This window comes from Tupaia chinensis, unplaced genomic scaffold, assembly GCF_000334495.1.
Source record: "Tupaia chinensis unplaced genomic scaffold, TupChi_1.0 Scaffold000661_1, whole genome shotgun sequence".
In the NCBI taxonomy this organism is placed as follows: domain Eukaryota; kingdom Metazoa; phylum Chordata; class Mammalia; order Scandentia; family Tupaiidae; genus Tupaia; species Tupaia belangeri.
In genome coordinates this window covers 1,265,437-1,280,976 of record NW_006160183.1, presented here as the reverse complement: position 1 = coordinate 1,280,976, position 15,540 = coordinate 1,265,437, and the positions used below count along the sequence as shown (strand labels likewise).

At 41.6% G+C, this 15,540-nt stretch overlaps 1 protein-coding gene across 1 annotated transcript in view; it reads left to right on the top strand.

Annotated features, from left to right (window-relative positions):
• Positions 1-15,540, top strand: part of PRKCE (protein kinase C epsilon) — a 582,018-nt gene that overhangs the window by 463,741 nt on the left and 102,737 nt on the right. Inside the window, exon 11 of the mRNA XM_006159896.3 lies at positions 14,332-14,486. Within this exon, the coding sequence (XP_006159958.1) occupies positions 14,332-14,486 (155 nt within the window). The remainder of the gene's footprint in view (positions 1-14,331; positions 14,487-15,540) is intronic.

Genomic DNA, 15,540 nt, shown 5'->3' with positions numbered 1-15,540 from the left:
TCTGATCAGACCAGAGTCTTACAAGGGTGATAAGAACAGTTACTTCCTGAGTTCTAGACACTGTCCTACTTCTAATAAAGACTGTTTTGAGGATAATCATGGGCCTAAACTAGTGCAGGTAGAAAGCTCCATGGCAGATTGGGAATGGAAAAGCTCAGTGTGGTTGGACTTACCAGGCATGAGCCAGGGCCTAATGAATGGTGTACTTTATAGTAGTAGAGAGACACCTTCTTGCCATTATTCCAGGTGGAGACATGATGTTTTACTGGATACCCAGATAATGACATACCTTGCACGTATTATCTGATCCACAGGCTAACCAGTGCTCTAACAGTGTCATTCTTGCAGGTAGGATCTGCGCTAGTGCTGATTACTTCAGCACCTAGGGGTTCCAGAGAGGGCAGATTTTCCCCTCTGTGTGCTGTGATCAACCTAAATACTTCTATCTAAGCAGATTATGTTTCCTCCCCACAATTGAAGGGAAATATTGATGTACCACCTTTGTCTCTACTTGGTGTCAACTTCTTGGCATTTGCTTATCTTTTTTTTTTTTTTTAGATGTTTTTTTTTTTTTTTTTTTTTTTTTTTTTTGCTATAGGGCGCGTGCGCTCACCAGACAGACAGAGACAGAGAGATAGAAAACAAGAAATCCCCCCCCCCAGAGGGGATGGCCACACCACAATCCCTTCTCCTCCATTCTCCTCTCGGGATCTTGGGCACACACACACGCTCCTGGCGTGAGTTTAAGCCATCGGGTCTGGGACTCGAACTGCGGTTGGCTACATGGGAGTTCAGCAACATAGCCATTATGCTAACTGCTGGTCCTGGCATTTGCTTATGTTTAAACTGCCACAAGAACTTTGCATTTTCTTAGGAAAGAAAAGGGTAAAGAAACGACTATTGTGAAGTTAACAGCTTATTTTAAAACAAACTATCCAGTTAACTGGTCAGTTTTATATACACAAAACAGAAAAAAAAATTCTTGATTGCTTTTCCTTGAATTGACTGGTCATTTTAATATTATTAGCATGGACATGTTATAATCCCCTAATTGATTAGCAGAATTTCTTTTTAAATAGAATGAAGCATGAAAGCAAAGAAACAAAAAACGAAAATAGAAGAAAACAATAGCAGCAGCAGCAGCAGCAGCAATAAAATGATTTAAGGATTGATTTAATCTAGGACTGCAGGCTTTATTGACAATACGATTCTATACTCGAGCCTCCTGGAAATCAGAACTCTAGCATGGCTTCTTTAGATGCTGCTTTTCTCATTTGGTATAGTAAGTGATAAGGTGATGTCTGAGTTTCTGGCATCAGAATGACAGTCACATGGGCTCCTTCAATTCTGTGCTGGGCCTGTCTTCAGCATCAATGAGTTGGAGATCAGGGACACTCAGTTCTAAATGAGCTACACATGCTCAGAGCCCAGACAGATGGAGATACACAAGAAAGAGGAACTGGGAGCCCCAGCCGTTGGCTACTGACATCCTGCTTGGGAACACAGGAAAACAGACGTGGGACACAAGAATTTGATGCAGTCCATACAATGGATTATGGGGAATTGCCTGAGATCTTGGGAAATATATTGGTCAAGTTTTATTTATTTCTTCCATGAGCCAGAGAGACACAGAGACAGCACCCCTCAACAGGGTCCCACCATCTTGTGGGCTTTGGCTGCTTTTATTTCTCTGTTTGAAATGACTTTACAAGAAGCATTCCATAGGTCCTTAACTTTGATTTCAAGTAGCTGATTACTGGTACCAACTGGTCCCAGTGAGCAACCTTTTCTTTCTTTCTTTCTTTCTTTCTTTCTTTCTTTCTTTCTTTCTTTCTTTCTTTCTTTCTTTCTTTCTTTCTTCCTTTCTTTCTTTCTGTTTGAATTATTTCTTGGTAGCATCAAAGAGAGAATTGGCCTGTCATCATATTGCCCAAATATGCAGGCCAGATTCTAGATGGGTCATAAGCCCACCATAGAACATGAAATTTCTGCAAGATGACCAGGCCACTAAGTTGGGCAGATGGCTGAAAGGTAGGTTCCTGAAACCTTGTCACATGTATGGGCTTCAAGTCAACAGCTAGGAAAGAAGGATGGTAGCCTGATATTGTGCCCCAGGAGAATCAACTGGTGGATAAAGCAGAAGGAGGAGGCAAAATCAGGAGGAAGCCAGGACACTGGAAGGTGACTGTTCAACTTTGATATGCAATGAGGGAATAGAAAGAGCCTGTGCAGAACAGGACCTCTGTGCATTCCGCTGGTCAGATGGCCCATCTAAACTTTATGATTCTATCATTTTCAAAGAAGAAATTAACTACATGCCATTTCTGCCTAGCTTTAGATGCTGCTATTGTTCATGGTAGGAGATTACTCTAGTAGTTGGCATTGCCGAGATTTAGCCTAATTTGGAGCTATTCCATTTGTATTGTCATATCCTGGGACAAAAACTTTCTTTTTCAGAAAATTCTGATGACCCTTGTAAAAAGGAAAGCATTTTCCAAGTGATTGGACTCAAACTTTTACCCCTTCCCCTGGCTTTTCCACTCAGGGTGGCCGTGATCTGAGTTGGTTCTCTGGGCTCAATGTTCTCTGATCAGAGAGAGGAAATGTTTCTCTGAATTTTATTGGGTGGATCAGTCTGGTATATTTTGTCACTTTAAAAGTTTGAGCATGCTGTTTAAATCAAAGAATCATAATTTTAAAAAAAAGTTTATTTTATTCAGGATAAAGTACACATCCACTGGGGATGTGTAGAGATAGAGAAATACCTCCAGCAGCATCTGGTTACATCACAGTCTCCTTCCCTGAGCCCTCCTGCTTGTCAGGATCTTGAGCACATACACATTTACCTGGTATGGTTCAGGATGACTGAACCAGGGAACAGAACTTGTGGTTGACCATGTGGCTTCCAGCAGTAGACTTTAATGTAGAATTTTTACCATTTGGCCAATTCTAATTTGATTAAGGCTTTCTCTCTCAAAAAAAAAAGAAAAAAAGAAGAAGAAGATATTTCCTCTTTTACCTAAAGTAGGGTGAACTCTATCCTCTTAGACTTTTAGAAGAGCATTATAGGCAGCAGCCATGTATGCATACTATGAAATACAGTGTAGCCTTCAAAAAGAAGGAAGCTCTACCATTTACAACAAAATGTATGAACTTGGAGGACATTGTGCTACTAGAAATAAGCCAGACACAGAAGCACAAATATTACATGATACCACTTATATGATGAATCTAAAACAGCTGGACTTAGAAAAGCAGAGGGTATAATGCTTGCCAGAATAGGAGAGGGGGTGCCAGGAAGGTACTGGTCAAAGGGTACAGTTTCAGTTATGTCATATAAATAAGTCCTAGAGTTATTAATACTGTATTTATATTTAAAAATTTACTAAGAGGATGAATCTTAAGTATTTTTTATATACACCCACAAGATAATTGTAAAGAGGATGAAGGAAACTTTGGAGATGATGGCTATGTTTATGGCATAGATCATGGTTTCATGGGTATATATATATATATCCAAGCACATCAAGTTGTGTATATGAAATAGGTACAGATTTTGTATGTCAATCATACATCAATAGAATGGTTTTTTAGAAAAGAAATAAAAATAACATTGGGACCAGCAGGTAGCGTAATGGCTACGTCACTGGACTCGCATGTAGTCGACCACGGTTCACGTCCCAGACCCAGTGGCTTGAACTCACGCTGGGCACATGTGCATGCGTGCCCAAGATACCGAGAGGAGAAAGGAGGAGAAGGGATTGCGGCGTGGCCATCCTCCCTGGGGGGTGATTTCTCGCTTTCTGTCTCTCTGTCTTTCTCTATCTTTCTGGCGAGCACACGTGTCCTATAGCAAAAACCTCTCCAAAAAAAGAAAAAATAAAGATAATATTGCTTTTTTTTGGAGAGGTTTTTTGCTATAGGGTACGTGCACTCGCCAGAAAGACAGAGAAAGACAGAAAGCAAGAAATCAACCCCCAGGGAAGATGGCCACACCACAGTCCCTTCTTCTCCATTCTCCTCGGGATCTTGGGCATGCATGCACATGCACCTGGTGTGAGTTTAAGCCACTGGGTCCGGGACTTAAACCACAGTCGACTACATGGGAGTCCAGCAATGTAGCCATTACGCCATCTGCTGGCCGCAACAACATTGCATTTTAAAAGAAAAAAGGAAGCAGCCATGTGAAAATCTATTTTACTTTTCCCATACTATTACTATTGGTGTTGATGATATTGGCCATTGCTAAAGGAAATTGGTTGCAATTTCTGACTTTGGAGAAAGACAACAACAATATTATTACACTTGATCAAGACCTTGCACAATAGGGAGTAGAAGAAAGGAAAGTCCTATTAAAAGAAGGACTGAAAATGTGTGAAAATGATTTTTAAACACTAAGGTGGTTATTATTACATTGGAAAATTATAATAATTCTAAATATGTAAAACTGTTATTCAGATGAGACTATTTAATTCTTTGTGAATTAATAGGTAAGTCTCCAGTCAGAAAAACAGGATCCTTTCTTTATTTTTATTATTTACACTGAGCCTCTAACAATATACGTAGTTGGCAGGTGGGTAACAACAATTAAACAAGACTCATCTGCTAGTTCACATGTGCTGAATCTATGTAAGAGTTGAAAAGTCTTGGGATCAGCAGTTGGCGTAATGGCTATTCCACTGGACTCCCATGTAGTCAGCTGCTGTTCAAGTCCTGGACCCGGTGGCTTAAAACTCATGCTGGGCACGTGTGCATGAGTGCCCAAGAACTCGACAGGAGAATGGAAGAGAAGGGATGGCGGCATGACCTTCCCCCTGAGGGGTGATTTCTCACTTTCTGTCTCTCTGTCTCTCTGATGAGCACACACACCCTATAGTAAAAACAAAACAAAACAAAAAAAACTCTCAAGAAAAAAGAATTGGAAAGGCTCACTCATTATTTACTATATTTCATTTATTTAATAATGACCATATTCAGAAATTGGGGAATAAGATTTATTTGTTCAACTTTCCCAAAGATCCAGCAATCTTTCCTTTGATTCTACCAGGAAAGTATAATAGCAAAGAAGGGTTGCTTATTTTCCTTTACAAAGATAATAAAAGATTTAGGACCATGAAAGTGGGGAAGAAAATAACTTCATGCTGATTCCTACCTTTCTTTTTCTCGCATGCAGTATTTATTTCTGCCCTTCATTTCTGTGCTTCTAACTTGCCAGGCCTTCTCTAGCTCTCACTTCATGTTGTTCAAGACTTAACTCAAGTGTAGTTTATCCCCCAATACAGGTTTATTTCAGCCAGATTCCTAGAGCAATGGCCACTTCTGTCAATATCAGTTGCGTTGTGGAAAATACAGAGCATTTTCATAGGGCTGTTTTGTATCATAATCATATATAGGTAATAAGACCTGGCTAGTAGATGATTACTCAAGGGGATGCCAAGAAAGTACGATCAAGATATATAGGTGTTATGATCTGAATTGATACAGGAGAGTTTAGTACATGATGATATAGCCTTTTATATTGTTTTCTATGTTTTCCTGTGTTCAGTTTCTAGCTTTTGGAAACCCAAATCAGGGTTTATGTCATCTTCTATATCCTCAATTACCCAACTGAGGACTGGCATTCACAGAAGACCCGTTGAATTGATGTGTCAGATATTGTAGACGTGGATGGAGAAAGGAAATATTTTAGAGTTGAAATGAGGACCCATGAACCTCTTAGATGGTACCCTGGGGAAATCTTTCTTGCTGTCACTGGCACATCAAAGGCAGACCAGTTCAAGTTCGGTCTTTTGTTTGGCACTTAAGTGAAACTGATTTAAAAGAGATAGAATCTTTGCACATATAAACAGCTAACAAATGATGGAGAATATGAGTCCAAACAAACCCAACTGGCAGGACATGCAGTACTGCTGGGAGGAAGCCTCTCGCTATCCATCATACCTTGAAAGATGAACAGGGCGGGCCTAGTTTCCCTTCAAAGGCAGGAAAGGTTAGCACTCTGGGAAAATGGAGCCCAAGGTGAATTTCAAACACACGGTGTGGCCCTTCGAGCTTATAGGTCATTATTAATTAATCTTACCCTAAATGGCCATGACACATAATCTCTTTCCTAATTTTCTTATTTTACTTGCTATCACAAGACCGTAACTTTTTAGACATTCAGGTGAGATTAAGAGAGAAGGTGGTGGAATAAGGCTTTAAAATCTTTGATTACCTCAGAAAACATATTTGCTTACTTTACCAGGAAGTTGGTTTTTTGTTTTGTTTTGTTTTCTACTGATGCCAGGAGGGGATTAATGAGTAGCCTCTGGGTTTGCCAGCTTTCTTTTGATTTCAGTTTATGTAATTAAGCAGTTCCCAGAATGACTTAAGGTTCTCACTCTACATCAAAACAGGCATCTCAAATGGGTTAGATTTGGAGGTCAGAACCTACCCAAACTCACTGAATTCATGGAGGACAAGTAAAAAATTTACCTTGCTTTAAGATATCCCTGATTTGTAGAAAAGATTGATTATGTTTTGGGACCATGCACTTTGAGCCATACTAAGTAGAAAGCAGGTTAAAACCAAGGTTTAAAATGAGCTAAAGTTACAAGAGCTCCAAATGGTATCAACAATAGAAATACTATGGGAAATCTAATCCTTGGTCATTTTTGAATTTCTAGCAACTGGAGCCTCATCTACAGTGGGTGTTCAAGAACTCAGACGTTCAACACAGGCATGCTAGAAAACTACTTGTGTCGGGTCCAGTTCTAGTTGCTGGGGATACAGTAAGGAACTGAAGTAATGAACAGTTCTTCTCTCACCATGCTCAATGAGTGAATGTCTGATGAGTAGATCTTTGTTGAGTGGTTCCTTGGGTGTAGAGTTTTGAGTTAGTGTTGCTTGGGGTTGTTAGGACGAGTAAGGTGTGTTTCCCAAAGAGCCGATCATCTCACTAGAAAGTGAAAACACCCGTCCATGTTCAAGGTTGTAACCTCTTCCTGGGTAGTTGATAGAGACAGAGACCCTCTGTGGCTGAAATGGGGAGAGTGGGCCCTCCATCCAGATTCTGCAGGCCAACTCACTCAAACAGAAGGCCAACTCACTCAAACTCACTGAACACTATGAATTTATAGATTCTAATGTTAGACCACCCCGCAATTCATTTTCTGTCTCATACTCCTAACCTTTTATAGTTCTTCTATCCTCGTGGTACTTGTTTCAAAGAGAATTAAAGCACCTTCTTTTTCACGGTGGTTTAACACCCTTAAAAAAAATTACCAGCAGTTCCTGCTCTCATGAAGTATACAGACTACTAGAGGATTAAAATAAAATAAATCAATTACACAAAATCTCCACTGTGTGGAATGCTACAACCTTGTCAGCAAAGTCAGGGATAGTTTTCTGGAATAAAAGATGGCTGCACTGATCTGAAAAATGAGGACAGATTAATCCGGAGAGGGGGGAGAGAGGGAAACATTTCAAACTGAGGAAACAGTATGAATAAAGGCCCTGGGAGAGAGGGAATAAGGGACAGCTGGAAGGGAGATGACTCAAAAGATCATAGAGGCCTTGAGGGATATTAAAGAGTTTTCTACTATTTCAAGAATAACAGGAAGCCTTTAAAAGAATTAAGCAGCAGAATGAAGAAGAGGGGGTGGGATACAATCAGATTTCCATTTTAGCAAGGTTACTCAGCCTGTAATGTAACCAGCGTTTGTGGGGAGCTGGGGGAGAGGATTGGAGTGAGTGTGGGAAACATTAGTAGCCAGGTACATGCAAAAATGTAGAAAAGAGATGCTGGTTTCTTGGGCCAGAATGGTGTTCACGTTGGTGGTGGAGATGGAGAGGAATGGACAAAGATAACAGGTACAAGGTGAGAAGTACAGGCCAGCCTGAGGCCTGGTTATTAAAGAGGCTGCTTCCACATGGCTCATGGCACAGTTTGAGTCTCTGACACTGTGGCTTGAAAAACATGCTGAACACCTATGCATATATGCCCAACATCCCAATAGGAGGGAGAAATGGAGGAGAAGGAACACCTCCCTTTGTGAGGAGGGAAGGGGCACTCTCTCTGTCTCTCTCCAGTGAGTGCACATGCCCTCTGGCAAATTACAGGGTTATCAGAATACATTATGACATTTTCCTATGCAAATTATGTCATGACTTTTTCGACGATCCAATTAAAAAAGAAAGGTAACAAATGCAAAGGTATACATACAATAAGTAAAAGCAACAGGACCTTGTGATAGGTATAAGGCATATGGGGGTGGTAGGTATTAAGAATGATTTCTGGGACCAGCAGTGGCATAATAATTAAGGTGCTGGACTCCCACATGGTTAACTGTGATTTGAGTTCCAAACCCAGTGACCTGAAACTCACACCGGGCACATGTGCACGCATGCCCCAGATCCTAAGTGGAGAATGGAGGAGAAGGAATTGCAGTGTGGCCATGCCCCCAGGGGGATGATTTCTCTCTTTCTCTGTCTGTCTCTGTTTCTCTCTGGCAAGTGCATGCACCCTATAACAAAAATCTCTCTCAGAAAAAAAAAAATGAAAGAATGATTTCCAAGCTTCTGACTTATAAAAAATTGGCAGAATGGTGAAAGCCATAGAACAAGCAACTCTAGATGAGGACTAGTTGTAGGGGAAAATTTTGGAATCTGTTTTGGAACATGTTGGGTTTGAGTGCCTCTGAGACATCTAGAGGGAAGTTAGAAACACAGTTGGATAAGTGGATCTGGAACTTGGACAGGAGGTGTAGGAAGAAGGTCTAAAGTTGTGAATCATCTAAGCAGAGGTGCATTAGAAACTGTGGGTTTGGATAAGATCCTCAGTGAGTACTGAGTGAGGGAAGGGAAGGGCCTGGAACTGAGCCTTGTGAGATTCCAATGCTTCCCAGCTGGAGAGAGGAGAAGCCTACAAGAGAGGCAGAAAAAAACCTGCTGGGAACAGTGGGAGAAAGCCAGCCTGAAAGCCAGGGAAGGCAGTTTTTGTGGGAAGGGAAGAAAGCTGCTGAGAGCTCAGAAAAAACAAAGGCTCAGTAAAGACAGTAATAATAACAGTTGTACTATTGCCAATTATAGCAGTCATAGACTGTCTTTATGAAGCACCAATTAATAACCAAACCACTAAGAAAATATATCACAGCCTTAACAGGCTGTATTGTCAGTGCAAGTAATAATTTAGCAAAAAGACAACAAGGTCCTAATCAAAAGGACATAAGCCATGCTAGGTAGGGACTTAGCATGCTGCAAAAGTCCCCAGCCAAAACTGGTATTTGGTAGTGGGAGGCTGCCCTCCCTCTGCCCTAAGGGATTCACAGCTGGTCCTAGTCAAGGTGCTTACTTTGTTACCCTTGACCTTTTTGTTGCCAGGGGATTGTCTCAGTAGGGCTCTGTTAATTCACAGGGCTAATAAGCTGTGCTGGGTTTAGACTTCCATTCCATTCAGTTCTATGAAAATCAGGTATTTCCAGATCTAGTACTTCGTAGCTCCCTTCATTATATAGGCAACCGTTCCTCTTTTGATCATTCTTGGATATCTGGATATATCACAGTCAAAATGTCCTTTCCTACAAACAGGAAAGTATTCCTGTGAAGCTGTCTTGTCAGCCTCTGCAGACAGGCCCCCAGCCAGTAAGAGGAAAGCCCTGCTTCCCACACTCAGTGTGTCGTCAACTCATGTTTTTGCCTAGTCTCCAGGTTGAAAGATGCAATGTGTAAGAATTTCAGGAAATACACATCTACATCTTGATGGCCAGAAAGCACATCTGTAAGGAACTGTTTAAAAGTTCTCATCCAGACTACTCTCCCTACCGGCTCCATATTTACATCAACTTCATGCCCTTGTATGTAAGAACAAAGATCCAAGAACTTTTCCCCCTTCTAAGTGTCTTTGTAGATTTTGTTTCACAACTTATAAAAATGGTGTGGTGATACCTCTGGTAAACAGGAGGCTGGAAACAAATAGAAACACCTCTCCTCAAATTCTGCCAGATTATAGTCAGCTGAGAGGAACCTGCCAGCTTGCTGGGGCCTGTGCAGTAAGAAGACTGGTTCCTAGCAGGGCTCTCCCTTGATAACAGAGAGATCCCTACTACCAGAACAAGCACATGCCACAGGAACTTTAGGTTCTCACACACTGTCCCTTGCTATCACTGACCCAAATTTTAGCACCATTTTTTTCCATTTCACTTTCTAGGATTAAAAGACAAAGTGTTTGGAGGCAAATGACATACACTTTAAACTTGCTTCTTCATTCATAAATGACACTTGAAAGACTAAAATTCCCATTGCTCTCTTTTTTTTTGGGGGGGGGAGTATTTTGCTATAGGGTGCATGCACTTGCCAGAGAGACAGAGAGACAGGAAGCAAGAAATCACCCCCCAGGGGGGATGGCCATGCCGCAATCCCTGCTCCTCCATTCTCCTCTTGGGATCTTGGGCATGCACGCACACATGCTAACTGCTGGTTGCAGCAGCGCTTTATATATTGGTGCACCTGTTGCATGGACACCTGATGGCCCTCACCACACCTGTTACTGCAGCAGACCATGAGGTCCTGCGTCCTCTGGGTGTTCTCATTTCCAGACTTCACCATGGGGTCTACTACATCTAGCACACAGAACTACTATAGCTCTACCACAGAGGCCCCATGCTCAAGCCAGGCATTTTTACATATTTCTATGCATTTTTATGCATATTTACATATTTCTATGCATTTGGGCGTAGTAAAATATCATGATTTTTCCAACAACCCGGTAATTTAATGCATAAGATATCAGTAACACAGGACCTATTTTCCTCATTTTTAAGATCTGACAGCTGAGCACTGAGAAATGAAGTCTCCTGCCTAATGTCACACAGCCATTAAGAGATAAAGTCAGGGTGGGAATTCTTATTATTTATTTTTTAAAAATTTGTTAGAGGACACATATGCTCACACCAGAGAATGACAGAAGGAAAATGAGAGTGTCCTCTCAATCCTGTGGGGAATGGTCACATCACAATACCGTCTCCTCTGCTTTTCCCTTTTGGTATTTCGGGCACATGCATACACTCACCCAGCCTGTTTTTCAAGGTGCTGGGCCTGGGACTGGAACCATGTGAAATCCAGTTGCCTTAACCACTGTGTCACGGACTGGCCCAGGAACTCTTTTATGTAACATCATAGCCTTGATCTTTAAGTTCCATGTGTCCAGTGTTGGTAGAATAAAAAGTAGCCAGGGAGGATGGTGGGATGGGAGGTTCTCCCCCAGTTAAAGATTTAGATTCTTTCAAACACAGCTGAGGAAATACTCCAGTGTTGCTAAGACCCAGGCTTAGGGTCAGTGACTCTGGAATGGGTATTGCAGTTGTTTCTGGCAGTGTGGTTCAGCTAGTCTAGACTAGTGTTAAATAAATGATGCAAGGGTACTTGCTGTGGGAAAGTCTTGCCGTAAGTGCTCTAGGGCAGGGGCCCTCAAAGTATGGTCCCTGGGCCAATAGCATTAGTATCACCTGATAACTTATTAGAGATGCAGTTTTCAGGATAAACCCCAGATCTTCTGAATAGAAACCCAGGAGTCTGTGTTCTAACAGGCCTCCATATGATTCTGATTCACGTTGGAGGACGCTTTCTTGGGGGGGAGAATCCTTGAAGAGCAAAAAGGAAGACCAGAAGAATTCATAATCTCTATACTGCAGGGGTACCAAATGCCTTGACATTAGTCAGGTAGATGAGAGCCAGGGTTCCCAGCCCTGGCTACCCATTGGGGTCACCTGGTAGCTTGAATAGCTTAAGTCCCACTTCAGAGATTCTGATTTCATTGGGTTGGGGTTAGCCTGAGCAATTGATTTTTGGAATGTAAATTTGAAAGAGAATAGATGGTTGAATGAATAGTTGGCAAAGCAGCTCTTGTGCTTTTTTTGAGTACAACTTTATACTCAAAAAAAGCACAAGAGCTTTTTGAGTACAGGCTTACAAGGAGAAGGTCAAGACAAATGGAAGAAAAACTAAACCTTAGGCTCTTTGTGAATCTTAGTAACGCTTGAATAATTTTTGGAGGATGGGGGCAGTAGAGAAAGTAGTTTGAATTAGAAACATTTCTTAACTATGGACTTATATTTTCAAAGAGCTACTGAAACCAAAGCAATCTGCTTCATGAATAACCAATATTTTGCTCAGTTTTGGTGGAAAGCTGTATGCTCACATGATCCTGGAAATTTCTGTTAGACTATATCTATATGTTAAGAAGATCGCTGCTCCTCTGGTCTCTTAAACCTTATTCTTTATTAACTTTTCTCTCCAGCTGATCTGCTCAGTTTACTAGTCCCTAAGGATGTTAATTCTGTTCCCTGTCTCCCCTCTTCTCTTTCTCTTAAAGCCTACCTTCATCTAGAATCTTCTGTGGTCCCCAATTCAGAGAGCTGCTCTTCCTCTGAATCCTTTCGGCTCTTGATGTCTTTAATACACTCTGCTCCTCTTTTATTTTGTATCATTCTGTCCATTTCCCATCTCCACTCCAGATTATAAACCCACCAGAGCAGTGTTGGCTGATATTCTTTGCCTCCCGCCTCCCACAGCAACCCACATGCTAGGAACTTAGGAAATTACCATCAAAAGGACCAGCAGATGGCATGATTGTTATTGTTGCTGGACTCCCACTTAGTTGACCACAGTTCCAGTCCTAGACCCAGTGGCTTGAAACTCATGCTGGGCATGTGTGCATGTGTGCCCAAAATCCTGAAAAGAGAATGGAGGAGAAGGGATTGTGGCATGGCCAACCCTCCTGGGGGGTGATTTCTCGCTTTCTGTTCCCCCCCCCTTCTGGCGAGCACTTGTGCCCTATAGCAAAAATTTCTTATATTAAAAAAAAAAGAGAGAGAGAGAGAGAAAAGAATGGTCAAGAAACTGCAAAAGTGAATTTCAGTCTATCCTGTACGTCATTGTCATGGATACAGATAAGTGGGCTCCACCGTAAATGAGAAGTGACTGTGGTTTGGCCATTCTGAAGGCATCTGGAGGTAAAAATTCACAGGAACTGAGAAGGAACATCCTCTGAAGAAAAAAGTGGTTCTCACAGGAAATGGGGTTCTCATGTCATTATTCTATAGTACAAGCTATTAGTTTTGTAGAACTGTCTCAATAAAGTACCACAAGTTTGGTGGCTTAAAATAATAGAAATGGAGGCCAGCAGGTAGCTTGGTGGTTAGGGTGCTAGACTCACACATGACCAACTGTGGTTTAAGTTCTGGACCTGGCAGCTTGCTTTCTCACTTTGCTTTCTCTGTCTCTCTGTTTCTCTCTGGTAATTGCAAGTGCCCTATAGTAAATTTTAAAAATAATAATAAATAAGTAAAATTAAATAAATCTTAAAAAAAAAAAGAAAGCAATGTATTCACATAGAGTTCTGGATACTGGAAGGCTGACTCTAGCATCACTGAGCCCAAATCAAATGTGGCTTCCCTTCCTCTCTCTGCCAGTGTTCTTTTGCTTATGATTGCATCATTCCAGTCTCTGGCTACATGGTCACGCTGCCTCCTCCCTTCTCAAATCTCTGACTTCCTCTCATAGGAAAGCTTGTGATCGTATTTAAGGCCCACCCTCATACTCCAGGATAATCTCCCCATCTCAAGGTCTTTCTGTTTGTTTTTGTTCGTGTGTGTGTGTGCATGTGTGTGTGTGTGTGTGTGTGTGTGTGTGTGTCCTCACCAAAGAGAGAGAGAGAGGAAAAAGAGAAAATGCCCCCCCCCCATGGGAATGATCATACCACAATCCCTTCTCCTTCACCTCCCTCTCCTTTCAGAATTGTGGGCACATGTACACACATGTTCCCAGAGTGTTTCTCAAGTCTCAGGTCTAGAACTCAAACCATGCAGTCGCCCATGTGGAATCTGGCTGCCCTAACCACCAAGCGATGGAGCCAGCCCAAGATCTTTAATCATATCTGCAAAATCCTTTTTGGCACTTAAGGTAACATTCACACATTCCTGGGATAAGGACCTGGGCATCTTTGAGATCCTTTATTCAACTTACCACACACATTAAGGTACCTGAAGTCTCCAAAAGGTCAGAGACTTGTCCAGGGCAGTATTTCAAATTAGTGATAGAATCAAAGACTGAGATCTTATCAAATTTAGGTTTCTTCCACTAGATCAATCTGATACCCATAATAATAAGACCAAGAGATTCAAAGTAACACTTGATATCCTAATTTTATTAATTTGTCTTCTTTCTAGATCATGTTACCAGGATTTTCCCACCTTTCTTTCCCTGAGCCCTGATTACTAAGGGCTCACAACATGCTGGCTTGTGTAGGGAGCTGTGATGCAATACCCTCAATGACATTTTCTTCTCTTCTTTCAGGACCGCCTCTTTTTCGTCATGGAATATGTAAATGGTGGAGACCTCATGTTTCAGATTCAGCGCTCTCGAAAATTCGACGAGCCACGTTCACGGTTCTATGCTGCCGAGGTCACGTCGGCCCTCATGTTCCTCCACCAACACGGAGTCATCTACAGGTAGCCTCCTCTCCCCTTCTCTTTCCTGAAAGCCAAAAAAATTAAAGAATTCTCCAAACACTTGAACTAACCTTGGCTCTTGTCCAACTGGTCTCTTAGCAACCTGCTTTAGATTAGTTGTTTGTTCCAATTTGCTTACAGAGGACTTTTTTGGGGGGCTGTTTATCACTGCAAATGTTAATATTTGAATGGCCCCAGGAGATTTGACCCACTGTTTGTGCCAGTTTTGATTTAAAACTCATGCACGACATTTTAAAGGCTTGGTGCCAGGTGACCTTGAAGCGACCTTCATTCTTTCTCCCCCACCCTCTTCCTTGAACATCAGGGTATTCTCTTTACTTTTTTCTTCTGTGCCATGAACTTCCTCCCCTTCCCAATCTCTTGCCACTTCCTGAGTTTGTTTGGCTTAGTTGTTTCCAACAGATAGAATCAGGCAAGGAGGAGTTGTTTGAGCATCTAGGGGTTTATGATCTGGGTGCTGGGTGGAGAATGAGAGCTAGACAATATCCAGCAGGAAGTGCCTTTTTACAGATCATCCAGTCCTTTATTACTGCCTACTTCCCTTCCAAGACACACACACACACACACACACACATACTAATTTTTCAGTAAGGGAGCAGGACTATTTACGCAGGCTCTTCTGTGAGGTCAGGAATTCTGGGAGGAGTAAATATTTATAATTAGCAACAAGGAACTAAAGTTCCTTAAGGTTTTTAAAATGTTCATTCCCTTACTTGGTCTTTGCTTCCTCCTTTCTTTATTTTTTTTTTTAAATTGGATAGAAAAGTAAATAGATGGTTTGGTTTAACCCAGAATTTAGTCATCTATGTACATTTTACTGATCTATCCTTAGGAGCAATGCCCTGATTAAATGTTCTTCAGGGGCTTCTGGCCACTCCCACTCTAGACCTTCCTTCCCTTCCTTCTGCCATTCCTTAGCTTCCTAAAGCAAGGATAAAATAGTGGCTCCCTGAGACTCATATAATAAAGTACCTACATTTTTAGTCTGCTGTTCATGGCCCAACACAATAGGAGTTCATGTATTTTATTCCTG